The 24,395-nt window shown below is 39.0% G+C and overlaps 1 protein-coding gene across 1 annotated transcript; it reads left to right on the top strand.

Annotated features, from left to right (window-relative positions):
• The first annotated feature begins 1,449 nt into the window (after positions 1-1,449).
• Positions 1,450-24,032, top strand: PCDH10 (protocadherin 10). Its single transcript, XM_003410438.4, has 5 exons — positions 1,450-4,915; positions 6,512-6,570; positions 7,116-7,222; positions 15,524-15,829; positions 23,992-24,032. Exons 1-5 carry the CDS (start codon positions 2,285-2,287, stop codon positions 24,030-24,032), a joined length of 3,144 nt encoding a protein of 1,047 aa, XP_003410486.3. The 5' UTR covers positions 1,450-2,284.
• Positions 24,033-24,395: the final 363 nt, after the last annotated feature.

Genomic DNA, 24,395 nt, shown 5'->3' with positions numbered 1-24,395 from the left:
AGAAGACTAAACAGGGACTGCTTTAGCGAATAAACGACCCAGTCCTTGCGGACAGCTTATTAATTAATATAAAATATATTATTTTTTCTTGGAGAGTAGATATTCAAACTACTCTCTATCCGAAGAGTTCGGTGCTGTATTTTAACTTAACAAGAACTGGATGCGTGGCTGCACCGCGTCGCCCCCGAGCCTCGGGAGTGGACACTCGCTGCTCTCCAAGCCCACCCTTAGGGACCAAGGGAGGCTCGGTTGGGGCTTACACAGAACTGTGCGCGGAGCCAGAGACGACCGATGAGAGCAGCAGACAAGTGCAAGTGCGTTCGCTGATACCCGCAGCCACACACACTCGGACCCCCGTATGCACCTCTGTGTGCGTCCTCCGTGTGCTCCGCCCTGCCCGCGGCAGCTGCCGCGTCGCCGTCCTGGTCCCAGGAGCCAGACCCCGGCCTGGGCAGGAATCAGGGCCTTGGCTTAGTATTGGGGGTGGGAGGCGGGGGGGGGGGCATCTCCAATGGCCACAAGAAGCAGAAGGTAGCCTGTCGGCGCAGCCTCCACGGAACACCTGCCGCGCGACGCTCCAGGGTATTGTTGCGCCTCTTGGCGCCCCGCAGGGGCTCGGTGCTCGGTGCTCTCAAGCCCGGCACTAGGATGGCGAGCTCGAAGGCAGAAGCTCAAATGAAACTCCTCGGTCATTTACCCAAGAGCTCAAAGCTCGAAGCTAGGTCGCCAAGCGAGTTAATCTATTGGGTAAGAATTCTGTGGATACGCATATATGGAGGGAAGAAGGCACGTCTAAAGCATTAAATCTATAGGAGCTACCAGAACACACGCTTTGGCTTGAGTCCCTCGGCTTCTTAGGACCCATCTCCGCCGCACTCCCCTACTGCTTTACACACAGCCCCTTCTGTCCCTCACGCTTAGTTTGATTCATGCCACATTTACATCCATTTTTTTTTTAATGTCCTAGCAACTTCTGCCAGAGTCCTTTAATTAGGTAACTCCAGTCAATTAGTGGCTTTTCTGCAACTTTTCCCCCCTCGCGGTGATTTATTTCCAAGACCTGGAGCTGGGGAGATACCTTAAAGGAAAAAAGAATGTTAGCATCATTGGAAACCCCGCTCCTGGGAGATGATACCGCTGCTGTTATGATGTTTTTCGCATTTGCTGATGCAAACAGGGGAACCTCTCTATTCCCTCTCCATTACCTGCGGCTGGGGACTGGGAACTTTCCGCGGCAGAGTCCCCAGCTAGCACCTCGGGACCTGCCGGGCTGTTCTCGCTCTCACACTCACACTCACTCACTCGGGTCGCCCAGGCGCCGGCTCGGCCTCGCCCCGCCCGGCTGCAGCGTGACGCTCCTGCTTGACAGCCACACTGGCCAATCAGCGGCGGCTCGGTGGGAGGTGCTCCTCGCCGACTGGTTGGCAGAATGAGGGCGCTGCGCAAAAACAGAGAAGCCGAGCGCTCCAAGCTCAGAAACTGCTAGAGGAGATCACAGGCTGTGAGGCTGAGACAGGAGGAGGGAAAAAGGACTGGAAGGGAGACAGACAGATTAGAGGGAAAGAGTCTTGGGAAGGAAACCACGGAGAAGAAACTGCTCATCATACTAACAGACAGTGGAGATAAGGACCGAGAAAGACAAGACTATGAAAGCCAAAAAATACAAATAGAGGAAAAAAATGCCAAGAAGAACATCCATCCGGAGAAATGAAGAGAATGAAAGTTTTATGCTGCAGAGCCGTTCTGTGCTTTTTCGGCACAAAATTCTCTCGCTGTTTTTAAGCCCTTTTGCATTTGCCAGCAGTTGACATTAAGAGGCATGTTCAGCGGTGCCAGCTGCATCTTCTCTTCCTTCACCTCTTCATCTTCCTCCTCCTCCTTCTCCTCCTTTTCCTTCTCCTCCCATCAGCAAGAAGACAAACCGAGGACAGTCTTGAAATATCGAAATTTCCTCCTTGGGATTTGCCAGCGCCGCGTTGCGCCAAGACTGTGCGAATAAAGGACGCTGACTATTGTATTATCATTATTTTATTAATTGGTCAGTGGGAAGATTACAGATGAGGAAAGGGGACGCCTGTCACCCTTCCTGCGCTAAGATTGAAAAATGAGGTTGGACTGGGGGAAGCCCTAAAATGAAGCAAAAGGAATAAGATTTTTAACGACAGAAAGCCACAGAAGCTCCCCACGTAGCGCACTTTTATTTGTATTTTTTTTTTTCGTGGTGGTGGGGGAGGTGATCGGGTGGCTGACTGGCTGCGGGAAGCTGCTTCCTTTCCCTTTGGAGATGATTGTGCTATTATTCTTTGCCTTGCTCTGGATGGTGGAGGGAGTCGTTTCCCAGCTTCACTACACGGTACAGGAGGAGCAGGAACATGGCACTTTCGTAGGGAATATCGCTGAAGATCTGGGCTTGGACATTACAAAACTTTCTGCTCGCAGATTTCAGACAGTGCCCAACTCAAGGACCCCTTACTTGGACCTCAACCTGGAGACCGGGGTGCTGTACGTGAACGAAAAGATCGACCGCGAGCAAATTTGCAAGCAGAGCCCCTCCTGCGTCCTGCACCTAGAGGTCTTCCTGGAGAACCCCCTGGAACTGTTCCGGGTGGAGATCGAGGTCTTAGACATCAATGACAACCCCCCCTCCTTCCCGGAGCCGGACCTGACAGTGGAGATATCCGAGAGCGCCACGCCGGGCACCCGCTTCCCCTTGGAGAGCGCATTCGACCCAGACGTGGGCACCAACTCCCTGCGCGATTACGAGATCACCCCCAACAGCTACTTCTCCCTGGACGTGCAGACCCAGGGAGATGGCAACCGATTCGCCGAACTGGTGCTGGAGAAGCCGTTGGACCGAGAGCAGCAAGCGGTGCACCGCTACGTGCTGACCGCGGTGGACGGAGGAGGAGGGGGAGGAGGAGGAGAAGGAGGAGGAGGCGGCGGGGGAGGGGGCCTGCCCCCCCAGCAGCAGCGCACCGGCACAGCCCTACTCACCATCCGAGTGCTTGACTCCAACGACAACGTGCCCGCCTTCGACCAACCCGTCTACACTGTGTCCCTACCAGAAAATTCGCCCCCGGGCACGCTCGTGATCCAGCTCAACGCCACGGACCCAGACGAGGGCCAAAACGGCGAGGTTGTGTACTCCTTTAGCAGCCACATCTCGCCCCGGGCGCGGGAGCTCTTCGGACTCTCTCCGCGCACTGGCCGGCTAGAGGTGAGCGGCGAGTTGGACTATGAAGAGAGCCCGGTGTACCAAGTGTATGTGCAAGCCAAAGACCTGGGCCCCAACGCCGTGCCTGCGCACTGCAAGGTGCTGGTGCGAGTACTAGATGCTAATGACAACGCTCCAGAGATCAGCTTCAGCACCGTGAAGGAGGCGGTAAGCGAAGGCGCCGCGCCCGGCACAGTGGTGGCCCTGTTCAGCGTGACAGACCGTGACTCCGAGGAAAATGGGCAGGTGCAGTGTGAGCTGCTGGGGGACGTGCCGTTCCGCCTCAAGTCTTCCTTCAAAAACTACTACACTATCGTGACTGAGGCCCCCCTGGACCGAGAGGCGGGGGACTCCTATACCCTGACTGTGGTGGCCCGGGACCGGGGCGAGCCGGCGCTCTCCACCAGTAAGTCGATTCAGGTGCAAGTGTCAGATGTGAACGACAACGCGCCGCGCTTCAGCCAGCCGGTCTACGACGTGTATGTGACCGAGAACAACGTGCCGGGAGCCTACATTTACGCGGTGAGCGCCACGGACCGCGATGAGGGCGCCAACGCCCAGCTAGCCTACTCTATCCTCGAGTGCCAGATCCAAGGCATGAGCGTCTTCACCTACGTGTCCATCAACTCCGAGAATGGCTACTTGTACGCCCTGCGCTCCTTCGATTATGAGCAGCTCAAGGACTTCAGCTTTCAGGTGGAAGCTAGGGACGCTGGCAGCCCCCAGGCGCTGGCAGGCAACGCCACCGTCAACATCCTCATTGTGGATCAGAACGACAACGCTCCTGCCATCGTGGCGCCCCTACCAGGACGCAACGGGACTCCGGCGCGCGAGGTGCTGCCGCGCTCGGCGGAGCCGGGTTACCTACTCACCCGCGTGGCCGCCGTGGACGCGGATGACGGCGAGAACGCCAGACTCACCTACAGCATCGTGCGAGGCAACGAAATGAACCTCTTCCGCATGGACTGGCGCACCGGGGAGCTCCGCACAGCGCGCCGGGTGCCAGCCAAGCGCGACCCCCAGCGGCCTTACGAGCTGGTGATCGAGGTGCGCGACCACGGACAGCCGCCCCTGTCTTCCACAGCCACTCTGGTGGTGCAGCTGGTGGATGGCGCTGTGGAACCCCAGGGAGGGGGCGGTGGCGGTGGTGGGGGGTCGGGGGAGCATCAGCGCCCCAGCCGCTCCGGTGGCGGGGAGACATCACTGGACCTCACCCTCATCCTCATTATCGCCCTGGGCTCGGTGTCCTTCATCTTCCTGTTGGCCATGATCGTGCTGGCCGTGCGTTGCCAAAAGGAGAAGAAGCTCAACATTTACACGTGTCTGGCCAGCGATTGCTGCCTCTGTTGCTGCTGCTGCGGCGGTGGGGGCTCGACCTGCTGCGGCCGCCAAGCCCGGGCGCGCAAGAAGAAACTCAGTAAGTCCGACATCATGCTGGTACAGAGCTCAAACGTACCCAGTAACCCGGCCCAGGTGCCTGTAGAGGAGTCCGGGGGCTTTGGCTCCCACCACCACAACCAGAATTACTGCTACCAGGTCTGCCTGACCCCAGAGTCCGCCAAGACCGATCTGATGTTCCTGAAGCCCTGCAGCCCCTCTCGGAGTACGGACACTGAGCACAACCCCTGCGGGGCCATAGTCACTGGCTACACCGACCAGCAGCCCGACATCATCTCCAATGGAAGCATTTTGTCCAACGAGGTAAGGCTGAAGCGAAAGGACCACCATCTCTCATCTCCTCCATCTGAGAGCCTCCTTTAGTCCGGCCCTTGTATCTCTGGTGCATTGTGTATTTTTTAGGGTATTAGCTTATTTGTATCGTTGTAGGGGCGGGTTCACCTTCTTCCACCCCTTCGTGTGTAACCTAACCTACGTGTTGTTTCTAATCTGCGCTCCACCCCTCCACGTTTATTTCCATTCCCTCCCCTTGGTGCTTTGCCACCTTGGAGCTCGCTATCCCATCTTTCCTTTAAAATCTGAACCTCCTCTCAGTCCTTTCCCTTTTCAGAAACCTTGGGGTAAAGTGGGATGTGCGGGGAGGGAGGGAGAGTGCGGAGGAGGGACTTCCTAGCACTGGCAAAGATCTTTTTCCTTTTGATCTGTCCCAGGCGTTAATAAAGTTGATTCTATTTTGCTTTGTTTATCGATGCTTTCAGTCGCGTGTAAAAGTAACCTATAGATTGTTCTAACTTTACACAGTTGTCTAAACTCGAATGCATGTTTTAGTGAATGAGTTATCAGATCCTTGTCCTCTGAACTCGGGTTGCAGAAAAGCCTTCAGTTCTTCTCTGGACAACTTTCACAGACGCTCTTGAAGCCGAACGCCCACACAGTGTGAATTTGAATGAAGTTGCTTTGGCACAAACGCCTGTAAGAGTAAACTAACAAAAGGCTTAAACAATTGTTGTCTTAAATATATCTTTTACCCAATAATCACCTTTTTTTTTTTTGCCACTGTTTTTTGATCAAAATATGCTGTTGGCTTTCTTCATCAACTAATTTAGCTTGTCAATTCCGATTTATCTTTAAAAGATGCAGAAGTGGCAAAGTTGGAGGAGGGTGGAGAACAAAGTTGATTTATGTAAAAGAAAGTTTGGACTAGAAAAGGTATGTGGGTGGTGGAGGGAGGAGGAGAATACTGAGGGCTTTTGGAGGGGAAAGAATTGGGGGAGGGTTATGAACTCTTTTCTTGGCAGATTATTTTATTTATTTGAGTAGCAGACATTATTATTTGACTTTCACGAATATTTGTACAGCTCATTTGTATCTTAAACACATTTTGAAAATAAACAACAAAATAATTCCATGAAATATCCAAACTTTTTTTTTTCTTATTGAGCGTGCTCTTTTTCTTGTGTCAACCAGTATGCACTGAAACATTTTTTAGGCTACTAAACACTTTCTTTTGAAAGACCATATAGTATAACTAGGTTGATTGGGTTAGAGACAAGTAGTTCATGAGCACTATGAGGCCATTTGTGTTCTCTCCAAAAAAAAAAAAACACACACACACACACATCTAAAGTCAACCTGTATTTCTGCTATTTAAGAAGTGTAGTTGTTGTTTTTTGTTTTTCCCTTCCAAGCTACTAAAAACTAGATTCAGGTTTCTTTGCTGATGCCTGCTTATCTCCCTTACTCAGCAATCATTAGGCGAAGGTGTTAGGTGAGCTTGGAAATTTCTAAGAATGTGTACACAATTACTTAAGCTAGTTATCGTACCTAACTCAAGAGGAGAGTATTAGTTAGACTCTTACCATTCAAATACTCTTTATTTATTTATTTATTTTTTCCTAGACTAAACACCAGCGAGCAGAGCTCAGCTATCTAGCTGACAGACCTCGGCGAGTTAACAGGTATGGATGTTTTTTCCTAGCTTGGTGTATGGATATTGTACTGCCTAGCAAAGTCAGAAAGTAGGTATATTATCAGATATTAAAACATAAAACTTGCTAAAGGATTTCTGATTAAGGCAGGCAATAACTATCGATCACGTTGGTTTTCCTAGATGATACATTCAAAGATGGGTGTGCTTCATTTATTTTTAATTTACTAAAACATTTAAATATTTTATCAGTTTACACTCCTACGCTGCTTCAAGACTCCCAACTCTTCCAGATGTCTATTTACATGTATGTTTTACGATAATGATATATACACTTAACTCCAATCATACAATAATGCCTAACATTATGTGAATCAGCATTCAAATTGACTGCTAATACTCAATTTCGAAGAGTTAGGTTTAGGTGATGAAAACTAGCTTTATGCACAAATAAAGCCGACTGAGGTCTATGAGAATGCAGCACCACCCGTGACCATGTGGTGGCAGAAGAATGTTTCCTGTTTTTTTCACTTTTTTTTTTTTTTAATTCTAATATTCACATTTTTGTACTTCTAGTTCTGCATTCCAGGAAGCTGACATAGTAAGCTCTAAGGACAGTGGCCACGGAGACAGTGAACAGGGAGATAGCGATCATGATGCCACCAACCGCGGCCAGTCAGCTGGTAAGTGTGGGTATGATCAAAGGGCAATCTAAATGTGGGATTTTGTTAAAAAAAAAAAAAATTATTCTGAAAAGAATAATGTTCTAGATAATTTTCTGGTAGCATTACAAAAAGGTGGTATCATCCTATACAGATAGTCATACATTCAAAGAGGATTTTAAAAATTTATCTATTGAACCTTCATGGGTTGGAGAGTTAGAAATTAATTGCTGAGTATGTTAGGATAGGAAAAGTTTCTTCTTTATGTAATGTTCTTTAATGGAATTTTCCTGCATACGAAGAGCCACAGCACTTTCACCTGGTCCAATCTTGAGTCTTTAGTCAATTAAGGTATTATTAGCCTCACTTATGAATGAGATAACTGAAGACGAATGAGATTGATTGAATCGCATGAGGTCACGAAAGCATAAATGGATGATTGGGGTCTAGAATCCAAATGTTTTCCAGAGTAATGCATTTTGTGTTCCACAAGGTATTGAATGAAATGTGAGAAAGAATAGTGGTTAAAATTCACAAATAGGTTGAAAGTAATATTTCTAATTTTGGGTCCTTGGGCATAAGTAAACATATGATAACATATATTTTCTGCAAGGTCCTCAGTCTCCTCATATTTCCAACAAGGTCCATGACCTGACAAAAGTTGAACTTGTGTATATCAGTAATAGTCGATGAGAGGACTGTGATATGTATATTTTATATTATCTGATTTTACTGGGTTACTTATTTTGTAATCTTTCCCTATATAATTCTAACTTTTAAGTTTTATAGTATCCTTATAACCCTGATTACTAAATGTTAAAATGAAACTCTTAAAAGATATAAAGTACATACCTTGTTTTTTGTTTTTATTTATTCTATTTTGTTTTGTGTTTATCTGAAGCATAACAACCTGGAGAAGCAAGTCAAATTTATAACTTCTAAATACAGCCATCATTGGGTTAAACTCAGTTCCCTTGACACTTGACCTTTACTCTGGCTAATGTTATAACCATAGAGTGACAGGGCCCTCATTTTCAAGGTAGCTTGGTCCTCGAGAGCATCCATTCCTTAACATACTCTCTGAACCTTTGAATGGTGCTGAGGCAGTGTGTCAAAGGGCAGTGTATGCCCCATGGTCGCCTGGCAGCAGCGGTTGCTGCAAGTCTCTCACTTAGCTAATGTGTGCTGTGTGTGCGTTGCCCTTAGCCTTGGGAAACCCAGGCAGGAGGAAGGGGAAAAAAGGCTGCTCAAGGGTCTCTTTATATTGCTGCAAGTCATTAATATGCAGACCTAATGAGACTTGAGAACTGCCAAGAATCCCCGGAGGTCTCTGCCCCTTGCGGGCCTTCACGCTAAGTGAACAGAGCATCTATTTAGTGTCTGGGAACCTGACAACAAACCAGATCTTGCCAGAAGTTTATATTTGAGAACAAAGCCCCTTTCATTTTTGGCCTATATATGGCATATGATTTATTGTTATCTTTTCAAAGCTGTACATTTAGAATTGCTCGTTCCTATTCTTTTTTTCAGAATTTCTAATTTATCAGTCTTTCAACTGTAAAGCAAAATGCTTAAATATTAGAAAAAAAAAAAAAGGATCTGCATGTTTCCTTGGATGCGTTTTATTCCCTGCCCACCACCCTCCCTTCGTCTTTCTGTAGCACTCCAGTCTCAATCGACATTTCAATTAATTTAGTCCCTCAGCCATGATGAGCCGTAATAACCTAACCAAAGAGAGAGAAATGAATAAGCATCTGCAAAAGGGGCTAAGTTTGAAATATAGCTGGGAATGTATCCTTATCAGTGCCTCTTACCAGTAGCTGTTCCCTTTGACAGGCACTCAGTGTTACCACTCTCGTAATGTTTCTTTCACATTTTTTGAGATGTCAAAGCATTTAAAGGAGTAAGGAAATGCTAAAATGTGTTTCTACAGAAAAGATTTACAAAAGAACAGTCTGTATTTTTCTTGATAAAAATGGAAAAATCTTTACTCTCTTTAAATTCTTAAGCATGTAGAAGTATGACAGAGTTACCAGTCTATTCATGTGTTTGATTAGCAGTTACAGGCCGCCACAGCATGCTGGGCACGATAATAGCTGTTTTAGCGTTGTAATAATACACTTATATTAAGAAGTAAGTGCACTTTTGTGCTCTGAATTGCAGTCAGATTTACTATGTCTAATTTTATTGTAAAAGCACTTTTGAAATGTTTTCTTTTTCAATATAAAACCCTAAATACAGAGAATTAAAACACATTTACTTAATGACTTCTTTTCAGCCCATATTGATGATGTGTACTGTAAACTTACACCCAGTAGCTCAAGTATTTCCAAAAAGTAAAGCCCATTTTTGATAAATAGGTACAAAATCTGTTTTATTTCTTTGTAAGGTCCAGATCGACATACTTAGGAAATATTATTCATAACACATCTATTTTCAGATTAGAAAAAAAAATAATAGTAATTTTTACTCAGCTAGGTTTTAGATAGGGGAAAATGTTAGATTATCAAGGGGGAAAAAAAAAAAACAACAGTGGAAAGATACCGATATTGGTTTGAAAACTCTTAGTTTGCACCTTCTTCCTATACTATTTAGCTTAGTGTTTCACTTGTTTAAACGTCCTAACTTTTTCTTTATCCTCACTTGCTTTTTCTCTGTTAGCATCACTTGGTATCTATTTATTTAGGTATGCCTTCCATTTATTTGTCTATGAATAGTTTTAGTTTTTTTCTTTCTTCCCCCTTTTATTTTGTTTTATTTTTGCTTTTCTCCTTTTTAAACTATTTGAAGTCACCAGTCCTGCTCATTGAAGGGCTTTAAACACGGAGGCAGCTGCAGAGAGAATTACATAAGCTTTTTCAGTTTTCTCCTGCACCTGGCTGCATGTGTGAAATGGTTCGGCTTGACCACTGCTCTGTGGCACTTTCTTTCTATAGCCTTGTCAAGGTGCTTTCCGTTTTTTTCAGCACACTATTGATGTATTGGTTAGATATGGCAGAAGTCCAAGAAGATGTGGTAAATGCATGCATAAACCATCACAAGAGGAAAAACTGATTAATCACAGCTTTAAGTGGCTAAGAAAGTCAGTAAGAAAGAAAGTCAGAGTGGACTTTAAATAAAAATGTTTCCAATTGTGTTTATTTTTCTGTAATTCAGATTTTAAAATTATGTCATCAGATCATAAGGTATTCTTTCTAACAGAATACTGATAAACATTATTGAATATAAACATAGTTGCATATTCTTGAACATTTTTAGTATTAGTGGAGGTATTTAAAGGAAATCTGTTCGTTAGCAAGAAACTATTGTTAACTATGGACAGTGTGCCTATGACTGGGATTAGTTATGAATTTGTTAATAGTACTTTGAGGATTTTAAAAAAATGTTGAAAAAGAGAATTCTAAAAATGATTCAATTAATGTTACTTTTTATTTAACAAGTTACCTGAAAATTTAAAAATTTTTCTTCTCATGAATTTTTCTTTGTTATAAGAGAAATTTAGCCTGTAAATATGCTTAGTTCTTGACTATTATAAGATTTATACATCATACCTGGTTAAAATTTAGCTATAAATTAAAAAACAAAGTGATATGAATTGCCAGTGTTAATCTAATTAGTAGATAAAGTATGTCTTTAATTGCATTAAGTCATTGCACTATTAAAATACGAAAAAGAAAATTCTTGGCTCAAACATAAAATACAAACTTCCCATTCCCAACTCTAACAAGAATTTAGATATTGGCAAACTAGCTACTGGGTTTCTAGATAAAATAAAGTTAAACCTGTGTTTGAAAAAACCTCTACAGGTTTCTGGTGAATCTCTGAGTTACAGTCTGATACTGTGGAGAGATTTATAATGGGGGAAAATATCTGGAAAAATATTGAGAAAAACGTAGACGTTTGGAAGGATGATAGGTAGGAAGAAAATGTTTTAATCTTTTTATTAGTGAATGATCATGATAGTTTTCTTCCCAAAAACATTTTCCTAAAAATCATGGCAATATTCATGGTTAAAATTAATATCTCTTAGTTGTCCTGGAAAAGCTGGTGGAGTAGTGGTTAAGTGCTATGGCTGCTAACCAAAGGTTGGCAGTGAGAATCCACCACGAGCTCCTTGGAAACTCTATGGGACAGTCCTACTCTGTCCTATAGGGTCGCTATGAGTTGGAATCAACTTGATGGCAACGGGTTTAGTTATCCAGTTTTAAGTAGGTAAAGGGAAGACTGGAAATTTCCTCAAAAAATGAAGAGTGTTGATTTCCCTTAAAATTATTTTATCATGTTTGGTTGGAAGACAAAAAAACAAAAAATTTTTTATGAAGACCCATTGCATGGGAAAAATATACACTTATGACATTCATTAGAAAATAGCACAAATGGAATACAATTCTAATAGTTTTGAAACAACATTTTGTTCACAATGGTGATACCCATTGCCTCTGACTGTAAGGGACAAGCTACTTATCTTTTGAAAATACGTATTTTAAAATTTGTCTAAATATAACTTTGTATAACAGGCAGTCTATCACGTCAGCTGTCATTCCTTGCAGAGCAGTTTATTTCTGCAAAGTGCCAAAATATAAATAACTTAGAAAAGAGGTTGCAAGTGAAAAAATGTATATACGTTGAAACACGTCTTTGAAATTACTAAAATTTCAGAAATGAGGGTTACCCTTTTTTTAGCATAAATTCCACTTGTTCTATGGTAAGAGTATTTGAGAGAGAGAGAAAAAAAAAGGGAAGTTCAGCTTATTTTCTCTTGGGCCTTCAATTCATGCCATTAAAAAAAAAATTAGGAGCAAGGTGAAATCCATGGAATTTAATTTTTAAAATGTACTATATTATTTGGCATCCCCGTGCATCATGTGGTCATGTATCACAACAAAAAAATAATATTTCTGCTTATTTGCTATTTAAAGTAATATATTTAATAGGATTAGTGATAGATGATAAAAGATAAACCATCGTTGGTAGTACAGTGATCCCTAATGTGAAGAGAGGTAATGGGATAAAGCCATTTGATTTTCAAACTGTATATCTAAAAGACAAATGTATAATATCTACTTTCAATTAATATTTCTGTTACTTATTAGAAGTTTATTGATTTGCTATCTATATTATATGTTTTTTAAGGTTTTATTTATGTTTTGATATTTTCCTAATGAGAAATAAGTGCATTTGTTTTATCAGTAAAACTGATGAAAAAAAATTCATGCCCAATTTGAGCCGTCTTACTTTTCATTCTAGTTATATAAAGCTGTATGTTATTGCTATGGCAGTTCCATCTGAAAACCAGTAATGTTTAAGTTTACCAAAAATATTATTTACAAATTTTTTTTTCTTCTATTAAGTTACACTCTGTTCTTCCAACAAAAACCTTAATATATTTCTCATTTTCCTTGGTATGCACATGATTTATATATATATATATATATATTTTTTTTTTTCCTACAGATTCTCAACTCATGAGAACTCTGTTACCAATATTAAGGGAATTTTAACTAGCTTCTAGTAATTAAGAATGGCAGAAAATCATACACTAGCAAGAGAAAGAAATGGGCACCCCTGAGTATAAGTGACGTGTGAAAACAAGTTATACTGAAACTACCATCGAACATAATCAAACATCTTTATATTAATGTTCAGATACTAGTTTATTAAATTTTTTGGTGTGAGAACTTAACATATAAAAATTCAAAGAGTATTTGGACATAGTGCAGAAAAAGATGTGAAAGACTGTATGGTTTTATGTGGTATATTTAAAATACTGTCGATCATGCGAAGAAAATTGTATTAATTCCAAATTTTAGATTCATACCCATCTTTTTAGCAGGGGTCAATAATAAAATTCTGTCTTAATATTTGAATTCTATCGACTCTTAAATTTTAATATAATTTAATTTTAGTTTGAAAACAAATAATCATTCATAAAAAATTTTCCACTAAAGAAAATCACATCTGTCAACCCTCCCATCACATTATAAATAACCCGTTGCTGTCATGTCAATTCTGATTCATAGTGACCATATAGGACAGAGTGGAAATGCCCCATAGAGTTTCCAAGGAGCACCTGGTGGACTCAAACAGCCGACCTTTCGGTTAGCAGCTGTAGCACTTAACCATTGTGCCACCAGGGTTTCCACACTTTAAGTAGGAAGCTTTTAGAGTAAAAAGTACAGTGTGTCAAAATGAAAATCTCCTCTCTGCTCTTATATCTCCTCATCTAGTACGTAAATGTGTGTCAGGGACATTCTCCATTCGCTTCCACTTTCTAAATATCTTCTTGCAAAAATAGGATAAATGACTGAGCTTCTCTTTGTCTAGTGAAACATTTACAGGTTTTAAATGCTGTCTTCAGTCTGATTTCCTTAATCCCAGCTTCAGCTCACGTCTACATTCCTCAACAGTTCACTGATCAGTAATTTATTTCCAGGCTTATGCATGGCAATTATCAATGGAATGTTATAATCTAAGTCAGGCTTGGCATTAATACAGTCTAATTTCAAATAAAAAAGTCATTATAAAAAGATTAATAAATGATAAAAAGATTGGTGCTATTTTCTTTAAATTTACCTAATTAAAAAAAAAATTAACTCTCCTTAATTCCAAAATACTTGTGTAGAGTGTTCATAATTTTGAAAACTTGTTTTCTCTATTTATATATGCAGATATTAACGTATATATGCAGAATATGACAGAATACTGTAAGAATTTGGAAATCAAAACTTGCTCAAGAGCTCAGCTCTCATATCTATAAAAGAAATATCAAGTATCCTCGTTAAATAAATCTTACTCTGTTAAATAAAACCTAGATTTCCGCACTAGACGTGGACATGAGGGTTTCTTCTGTACAAACTGGGGCCCTGGTGGAGCAATAGTTAAGAGCTTGGCTGCCAACCAAAAGGTCTGCCGTTCTAATCCACCAGCCACTCCTTGCAAACCCTATGGGGCAGTTTGACTCTCTCCAATATGGTCGTGATTAGTTAAAATCAACTCGATGGCAACCGGTCTGTACAGATTAATCATACTTCAGTTATTTCAAATTGTTTCTTTTCTGAAACATATTCAATAAATGTTTCTTTATCTAGAAAAACATTAAAATGCTACTTTTGTTTTTGTGCTTGCTTTTCTGCATAGTGCTAAATATGAAAATGAATATCAGTACTTTATAGTGCTCGGCAATTGTTACGCTTTATTTAAGAAATTGAATGAGCTTTCTTGTGTCATAATCAGATAATGTTTAGTAGTCTTGTCAATCTAAGGAAGAAATAGAATTTGAAGTTGTCATTTGTAATCTTGATATTAGAGGATTAGTAAGCAAACAGTACTGGGTTGACTGGGCCAAATGTTTTCCAATATAGAGCAAGCAATAAGGCATTTGTCAATAGTATCTGCAGCTGATTCACCCTACACTTGGTTACCTTGGTTTCTCTAATTACAGTCGTTTGTTCTGGGTTTATTAAGGTGGTAAATGATTTAAAAAAAAAAAAAAAAAGAGGTTTGTAATAGTATGGAGTATCAGAGTGTCACTGAGAAATACCCTTTAAGAAGCCATTTCCTAGGAATCTAGAAAAGCCTGCTGTTGTCTACTCATGAATCTTACTTCATTCTTATTAATTGCTGATTTATTAATGCTTATGCCGTAGTTCTGTTGAGTTTCACTTATGTTTCACATCCAGATTTCATAACCTAAATATCATTGCTAGCGCTTGGCGTATTTTTGACTCTAAGAAAAAAAATGTCAGATGACTTATCATCATTATGAATTACTGTTTATGAATTGCTTACAAAAGAAGTGTTTTACACTTCTTTTTCTCTCTCATGAACTTCACAAGAGACCTTTTAAGATGTTCATTCTTCTGCTCATGACTTCCTAGTTATTTAAATAATTGACCTCCAGCATTTCTTCTCAAAACCTTGAGTAGTTTAAAAACATTGTCTCTTTGGCAGAGGACTCTTACCTTTACCATCGCAGATCCTTTTGCCTTTTTTTAAAGTGATGAACAAAACAACCAGAGATTTTTGTCTTCCAGTGGGTAAGCATTTGGCTGCTAACCAAAGGTCGGCAGTTCAAACCTACCAGATGCTCCTTGGAAACCCTAGGGGGAAGTTCTACCCTGACCTATAGGGTCGCTATGAGTCGGAATTGACTCAATGGCAGTGGGTTTGGTTTGGTTTCAGTTTATCATGTTAACCCAAGAAAGACTGGCTAAGACATCTTCACCCTTCACTCTTTATGCAACCTGTAATCTTTCATCTCTAAGCAACTGCTCGTGTTGCTGAAGCCTGCATCTGGAGTTTCTTTCTTTTTTTTCCTAAAAGGTATGGATCTCTTTTCCAACTGCACTGAGGAATGTAAGGCGCTGGGCCACTCAGATCGGTGCTGGATGCCTTCGTTTGTCCCTTCTGATGGACGTCAGGCTGCCGATTACCGCAGTAATCTGCATGTTCCCGGCATGGACTCTGTTCCAGACACCGAGGTGTTTGAAACTCCAGAAGCCCAGCCTGGGGCAGAGAGGTCTTTTTCCACCTTTGGCAAAGAGAAGGCCCTTCACAGCACTCTGGAGAGGAAAGATCTGGATGGACTGCTGTCTAATACACGAGCGCCTTATAAACCACCATATTTGAGTAAGTATTACACAAAAAGCTGTATAAAAGTGTTCCCTTGGAGGAAATAAAGTTCAGTACTCCATTCTTCTAAAACTAGAGTTCAGATTGTTTTCAGAAAGAATGGATAAAAGTAACTCGGCTTGAGGCAGCACCTAAGTGTGGGACAGGTTTCTAGTGTGTTAGGTCATCATCGTTAGCAACAATAGAACATAATTTTTGCTTGTGTTGAAGAAAATGTTTTCCAAATGCTCTTCATACCTTATTTGACCTCTCTTGCTTGTGTGATTTTTATGTGTTTTGGAGGGCTAAATTAAGGCAGAAGAACTTATGTCTTGATACTTGAGTTACTTGAGATGTGTATTTTTTAATTGATGTCAGCATTATTGCCTAATTGTGCTTTTACCATAGTCATATTTAAAACCTTAAGAAAACCCAGAAAACAATACAGACATCATTTTGACCATTTAAAATGATTTAGTAATACATTATGTCTGCAAGTTCCTGATCAGAATTATGGGATCTGAGTGACAGAAATGTATCCATACAGGAATACTCTTCATTTATTTAAAATAATACGTTCTTCTAACATAGAAAGGGGCCCTGGTGGTGCAGTGGTTAAAGTGCTTGGCCGCTAACTGGAAGATTGGCGGTTCGAACGCACCCAGTGGCTCGACGGGAGGAAGAAGTGGCAGTCTGTGTCCATAAACATTGCAGCCTTGGAAAGCCTATGGAATAGTTCTGCTGTGTCTTGTAGGGTTGCTATCCGTTAGAATCCACTCAGTGTAATGGGTGCTGACATGGAGACAGTTCCTGGATTGTGCAAAGGGTTAGTATGCTCGGCTGCTAACCATAATTCTGGAGGGTCAAGTCCACCTAGAGGTAACTTGAAAGAAAGGCCTCGTGATCTGCTTCCAAAACATCAGCCATTGAAAAACCCTGTGGAGCAAAGTTTTATCCTGACACACACGGGATTGCCATGAGTCGGAATCGACTCAATGGCAGCTGGAAGATAGAGATATGGATAATTGTTGTCAATTATTTCAATATTGGGACCATATTCTTTTGGTGGATTATTTTCTACAACCCCCGTGAACAATAAAAATGCTTTGAAGTTCTGTAGTATATATTTTTTTGAGGATCTTGGTAAAGGAATTATTTCCATTTATGCTCTGCTACCTAGGAATCTTTTCCTTTTAGTTAGCTGATATATACTACTGAAAATTCAGTGTCTTGGTCAAGCCACATGTGAAGAAACTAAGCTCATAGCAACTCAAACAAATAATGATTTTTATCTTACACAGCAAACTCCTTGTACATGGTTTTTCTTACTTTCATCTTCTAATGCAAAAAAGTCATGGGACCATAAGCTAGAAAGATGAGATGTATAGCTGTATCATTTCTATTATGATGCTAAAGTGAGAGGAAAAAAGAAAGAAAAACACTAAAGGAATATGTATTTTAGTTATTATGATTATATCATGGGAAAGGCATGAATTGAATGCATTGAGCCCATGACTGTTAGACTTCAGAAACCAACAATTGTGCTTTCCTATAAATCACTGATTTTTTTTATTTGCTTTATTTTTTAAAGTCATAAAATAAAAGAGCACACCTGCTTAATGAAAATAAATGCGTAAAATAAATGCGTAAACATAATAACTAAGATGTAATTTAGATGCTAAATTTCTAAAGTTTAGCAGACACATCCATCCACATATACCAGTGATTTAACATAGCCTAAATTCTAATTTTCTTAATAAATGAGAACTATGAGGTGGTTTTTGCCTCTCAAATTGCATTCTGAATGCTTGAATTTTATTTTATTATCAAAAACCAAACATTTCCAAAATTTAGGCAGAGCTTTCTCACTATTGTTTTGCTTAAACTAAGAATATACATTATAGAGCTACATTATCCATAATTTAGGGGGAAAAGGTCAAATGACCTATGAATCTGAGTAATTAAAATTTGTACTTATAAGTAAATACAAATATTTAGTATTAATATACGTAACAGATAAATCTACTTCTAATATAGTAAAAAGAAATCAATTCACCCTCATTGTTATTTAGGACTAATCTCGGTGAAGTTACAATTACATATAGAACTGAAATTTTAAATGTCTGCAAATGTCTTATCTTCACTGACTAACTTTTCTTTTTAATTTTAACAATCATAAACAATATTTTAATCTTAAAAAATATGAATGCATACATTTTAATCCAAGTGTCTCTACTTCTTAAGGATCTAATGTTCTCATTTAGAAGTTTGATTTCAGGAATTATAAAGTTGATAACAGTTACGTGTGTTGCTAGATATCAGTGAATACATCTATTATTTTACCAAGAAACCTTAGATTTGTTTGCATATCGTCCAGATATATGGTTAGAATAAATAAGTTTTTAACAAAGCTTTCTTTCAGCTTTATCTGTTTTAGCCCGTTCACAGGGCTCAACACTTAGGGTTTGTGTTGAAGTGTGACCTAGATGGAAAATTAGCAGAAAGATAGCTGTTAGGTTGTTTTTGCTTATACTCTCCTAAGTATTTCATAAAACTCTAATCATGTCTCAATTCATTTATTTTTAACTTCTAGTGTTTAATGTCATCTTGGACTCACAATTATCTTCAAAATTGCATCATGATTCTGATTTAAAAGGCATAATCAATTTTATGGCTAATCTAACACTACAAACTATAAGTCAAAACTATTCCTGACTACTGTATCCCCAAATTCAGAAGGTGAATTTGTTAATATATATATCATTTAACATCAGAAAAGGAAATATTCTTATCATCTAAATTGAAAAGCATGTCCCTTGCGTAATTAAAGAAGGTAAAAATTGACACTACTTACTTGCTTTTAATCAGAATGTTTAAGTAATTATTGAGGTAGCAGTTTTTCTTTTGCTAAACACGAATTTAGTTTTATAATGAACATAGTGTACCTTTTATGATGTTCAGAAAAGTAGCTGTATATTTAGTTATTTTTATAAAGATCTAAAAATGCCTAATGAGGCTGCCACTGTCATTTATAAAATGATGACAGAGAAGTGGTGCTATGCTTAATAATACAAATGAGACCATTGTTTATACTCAAGAACTTTCCATTTCTGTACCTCTGATAGCTAAAATCAAAATTAAAAACTGCAAGAAACCAACTTTTACACAAAATGAGATGCATTCACACGTTAATGTACTTTACATTTTTAGAAGAATACCAATACAGTCATGCCATCTTCTCCTTTTCTTCTTCCCTTTTTTAAATATATATACAAGAAAAGATTGATGAAGAGGATACATGATGCCTTTAAAAAATAAAACTCATTTTCTTTGGTCAGGAGTAATTTTGAACACATCTATCAATAGCTGATTAGTTAATCATGAGCACTTTATGAATATGCTTTCCCTCATTTTGGTTTTTAATGTCTTGCTAATATTGTTTAATGTGTTAATGCTTGCTAATACTATGATTGGCAGCAAAGGTATACACAGGAAGACTGAAGAAAGATTTAAACACATAAAATACGGACCTATACTCAAAACACAGTTTTTAGCTTTTCTTTTAATTTAACATCGTTACCTTAAAACGTTAATGAACGTTAGCTTTGCTTTGGGTTTTTTTTTTTTTCAGAATATTAAAGAAAAAATGCCATTTGAATTAAAGTGAATTAATTGCTTCTAACACTTTAAATGATAATAAAATAACACAAGAAAACCCATTCTTTCAGGTTTTAAAATAACATTCATTTTTATCATAAAGAATTCAAGAATTTGTTTAGAAATTTTAGCCATCTATCAAATGACATCATTTCAAATGGCAATAAATTATGTGTAAAAACTCTAGGTATTATCAGCAAATAATAAACATAAAAGTAATCTACGTTCAAGAGTGTAATTTATAAAAGCTGTAATTTCGTGTTTAAACACGGGCAGTGTTTTGTTCTGTTATACATCGGGTCACTGTGATTTGGATCCAACTCGACAGCACCTAACAACAGCATAATTTAGAAGAACCTCAGTGGTTAAAACAATACTCATTAATCATTCTTATTTTTATGATTTTGGCTTCAAATTTTTGACATTGTCTCTAAAGTACAGCATTCCCTTTATCAGCCTAGAGCATCGTTCATTTTCAGTACAGCTTATGTTAATACCATGCTAAAGGAACAAGGATTGTTACACGGAACCTTGTTGCTTTCTTGTCAATATATGCAGTTCATTTCCTAAAAATAGAAGACAATCGTAAGCTAAATAAGCGATGAAATTTTATCTAAGTATGGTTGTGAAAATCCTTCTATCACTTGTTTAAATTCATAAGTAAATTATATTGAATAAGGTGGAAAAAATATATTAACATAAGGATTTTTTGATTTCCAAATCCACATATTTTTTTCTAGAATCAAAAGACCAGAGTAGACCATCTAGTGAAAAGTGTAGTGTCGCATTCCTGTTCTCCTATCAGACAACATTTAGATTACACGTCCTTATATACCAAAAATCGACCCTACTGTCTCCTGACCTTGCTTTATACTCACCAACTTGTGAGCCCCTTTGAAATTTCATCTCAGCTCACCCATGTTATAACAAAAGAAAATGTGTTAAAACTTTGAAACATTGTATTTAAAATATTGACAACACTTTGCCTAGACCTGTTCTCAGTAAGCCTCATTTTGGAAGAATCTTTTAGGCACCTATATTTTTTGTACGGGAGTCCTTGGGTGGCACAAACGGTTAAGTGCCGGACTTCTGGCCTAAAGGTTGGCAGTTCGAACCCACCCGGAGGTGCTTTGGAAGACAGGCCTGTTGATCCATTTCCTAATGGCCACAGCCTTGAAAACCTTAGGGGGAAATACTACTCTGCATACACGGGGTCACCATAAGTCAGATCAATCTGAGTGCAACTAACAACAACTTTATTTCTGCAGAGCACTTTCCATTAATTTCTTCCAGTTTTTGTATGGATTAGAATTGGAAAACATGTTAGGTTTAGTAGCATCTCTTCCAATCTCTTCATTATCTCAGTCTGCCCTTTGTGAATTATTAACTCCACAATGTGGTTTAAGAACGTATATAGAATTCAATATAAAAGTATTTTCTTATTGGTACACATTACCCTCATATTTGCATACCCCTGTGTGGTATTTAAAGGAGCCCTGGTGGCGCAGTGGTTAAAGAGTAGACTGCTACCCAAAAGTTGAGCAGTTAGAAACCGCCATAGGCTCTGTGGGAGAAAGACGTGGCAGCCTGCTTCTCTAAAGACTTCAGCCTTGGAAATCCTGTCGGGTCGCCTGAGCTGGAACCTACTCGGCAGCAGTGGGTTTGGTTTTGATGTAGTATTTAAGGAGCCTTTTTTTTTTGTGGGTGCAGTGGTTAAGTGCTTGGCTGCTAACTAAAAGGTTGGTGATTCAAAATCACCAGCCGTTCTGTGGCAGAAAGATGAGGCGATCTGCTTCCTTAAAGACTTACAGCCCTGGAAACCTCTGGGGCAGTTCTGTTCTATCCTGCAGGGCTGCTATGAGTCAGAATTAACAGAACAGATAGGTACTTTTACAGATACAGTATCTGCTCTAGGATTTGTATATATTTCTTTCGTATCATAAATATAGCATCACCTTGTCAAATATTAAAATCCACAAATAAGTGTTTTTGTCCAGAACCAGAACCTTTTAAACATTTCTGCCTTTAGGTATACACATCACATATATATATATATGTTCTTTCCTAATTTCTGTTCAATTTTTCTTCAAGTTGTACTGTTTTGTTGTAGTGTCCTCTTGACGATTTTTTGTTTTGTTTGGTTTTCTCACTCTTCTTTATAAGAAAACATCTAGATTCTTGAAACTAATTTTCTTACTTTTTTTAGTTTGCCCCTGTGATGAAACTCTGGCCTTATAATCCTACCAGTCATACTATTTTTCCTTTAAATTCCTTACTTAGGAGTTGAGCTTAGATCTCTAATAAACAAAAAAGGTGACTAACTTCAACCCTGCTGAGCAGGAGACAAATAACAACTCAGGATCAGGAAAAAGTATGGAAAAAAAAAAAATAGAACAAAGCAAACACAAAAAACCCAACGGTTCATATTTTCTATATATTTACTGTTAGAAGTCAGTGTTCTGATTATTTGAAAAATGATAATTTATCCACAATTCATGTCATTACTCCTGGTAACTGATGGAGCAGTTGACTGGAATCTCCTTGTAGGACTAGATACATGAGATACGATATTATCTTGTTTTTTCTTTATTTATTGGCTAATGATGTACCACAACTAATCAGTCTTGAAGTGAAGGCTGTAAAACTACTTATGAGGTCCGGATATGAAACAGAACTGTTCATTTTACATCCATATTTCTGGCAATTTATGTAGACAGAATTTGCTTTTTACTTCTTCGGACACCGATACTTCTCTGTGGCTTATATAATTTAAATTCTGTGCCTTTGGGTGCATTGGAACTAGTTAATATCCAAGAAATTTTTATTCCCTTTGTTGAAGAGTTTTCTAAATTCTTTTTATCAACATTCCTATTATCTGTATAAGTCTCTGTAATATTTAAGGTGCCATTTTAATATGACATCAAATTAACTTGACTTTATTTTGATTATTAGACCTGTGGTTACCCAAACTTTCATACTCTAAAAGCAAAATTTACATTGTCATTGTTAAATAGTATGCTTAGCAAATATTGTTTCACCCTTTATTAACCTTGCTAAAATCTGCTTCTGCTCTACCTTTTTTTTTGTGTGATACAAGTACTGCCTTGGCATACTTAGATCCATTACCCATCTATCCAAAACAAGCAAACAGACAGACAAACCCGTTGCCATCCAGTTGATTCTGACTCACAGTGACCCTATAGGATAGAGTAGAACTGCTTCATATGGTTTCCAAGGAGGGGGGCTGGTGGATTCGAACTGCCAAATTTTTGTTTAGCAGCTGCACTCTTAGCCACTGCACCACCAGGGCTCCTACCCATATGCGGTATATTATAAATGCTAAATAATTATGATATTAAAAATGAATGCATGAATGAATGTGTGTTTTTAAAATACTCAGATTTTCTTTTAATGCCATCCCTATGCTTTCATTTATAAACATGTCTGCACACACACAGTTGTGAATATCTCCAAGCAAACAAGCCAAACCCATTGCCGTTGAGTTGATTCCGACTCCTAGTGACCCTATAGGACAGAGTGGAACTGCCCCATACGACTTCCGAGATGCGCCTGGTAGATTCGAACCAATGACCTTTTGGTTAACAGCCATAGCTCTTAAACACTATGCTACCAGGGTTTCTTGAATATCTCCAGACAAACTTTTTCTCTTCCAATTTTTTTTTTATGTTTTATTGCTATCGTAGGGTGCTGTCAATTCTGACGTATAGTGACCCCATGTGGCAGATTAGAACTGCCCCATAAGGTTTTCTGGGTTGTAATATTTACGGAAACTGATCGCCAGCCTTTTCTTCCAGAGAGCTGCTGGTTTGACTCAAACTGCCAACCTTTTGGTTAGCAACCAAACTCTTAACCATTGCACTACCAGGGATCCTTTTTTATGCTTTAAACTAGTTTAATTCCCTGTAGCTTGCACCTGCACCTTTTTATGAGAAGTAGATTTGAACTCTTTCAAAAGATGGAAATGCACCTAACCAGAGTGTTTTGTAAAAAATGATTGGGTTTTTCAATACTTTGGGATCTTAAATTTCTTTTATTTGGTCCTAGGAACTTATTTCCTATTCTCCAGAAGAGCTAAATTTGTTTTCTATTTCTTAACTCTCTTAGAATTTTAATTACTCCCTTTTCTTACCTTGTCTGTAAGATCTACATATTTACTAGTCCCCTCCTACATTAGCACTCATCTTGCACTTTTTTATAAAGCTGTAGGCACATATTTCCCTCTGGTTCAGTCACTTGTTTTTCTTATGTAATTCTCATGCAGGACCTATTTACTTGCACGCTCTTAATTACATCTGTGAGTTCACAGATACTTGATTAAATACAAAGTTGTACATTTAGTTTTTTAAAGAAGATTTTATTGATAAAATTTATTTATATGTTTATTAAATATTTCACAATGCTCTAGTTTGTTAGTCTATTATTCAAAGCAATTTATTTAATGCATACTTTGAGTTTGAATTTAGCATATTAATATTCTTTATAAACTTCATTTTGTATTACAGATCGTTTTCATCATCTTTCTTGTTTTGTACATTGGAAGTAAACCCATATAAGCACTTTGTCCATCATAAGAGCTTAACAAAAGAAGATTACCACTTAAAATGTAAATAGAATTATTCAGTGCAAAGGATTGTCTACTTGGAATTTTTTTTTTCTGCCTCAACATACTGAAGATTACATAGGTCAAAATTTAAATGCATTAATTTATGAAGGTATTGTAAATAAGTCTAGAATATACAAATTCGATTGCATTTTAATATCATTAAACAATATTTAATACACAATGCGCCAGACTTTTTTTGGGCGAGTGTGTGTCTTCTGAAATCCTTTTAATAGGAATTAAAAAAAAAATAGGAATTAGATAGCATCATTTAGGTAATGTATCTTGGAAACTATTTCAGGGTGT

This window comes from Loxodonta africana, chromosome 5 (assembly GCF_030014295.1).
Source record: "Loxodonta africana isolate mLoxAfr1 chromosome 5, mLoxAfr1.hap2, whole genome shotgun sequence".
NCBI classification, from domain to species: Eukaryota; Metazoa; Chordata; class Mammalia; order Proboscidea; family Elephantidae; genus Loxodonta; species Loxodonta africana.
Note: the sequence above shows the minus strand (reverse complement) of the source record. Positions and strands in the feature narration are given on the sequence as shown.

Bases quoted from the DNA above. Each gene is read 5' to 3' on its own strand.
- PCDH10 (XM_003410438.4), top strand. From the start codon at position 2,285: ATGATTGTGCTATTATTCTTTGCCTTGCTCTGGATGGTGGAGGGAGTC. The intron at 4,916-6,511 runs GTAAGGCTGAAG...ATTTTTTCCTAG, and splicing joins GAAGCATTTTGTCCAACGAG to ACTAAACACCAGCGAGCAGA. The intron at 7,223-15,523 runs GTAAGTGTGGGT...TTTTCCTAAAAG, and splicing joins CAACCGCGGCCAGTCAGCTG to GTATGGATCTCTTTTCCAAC.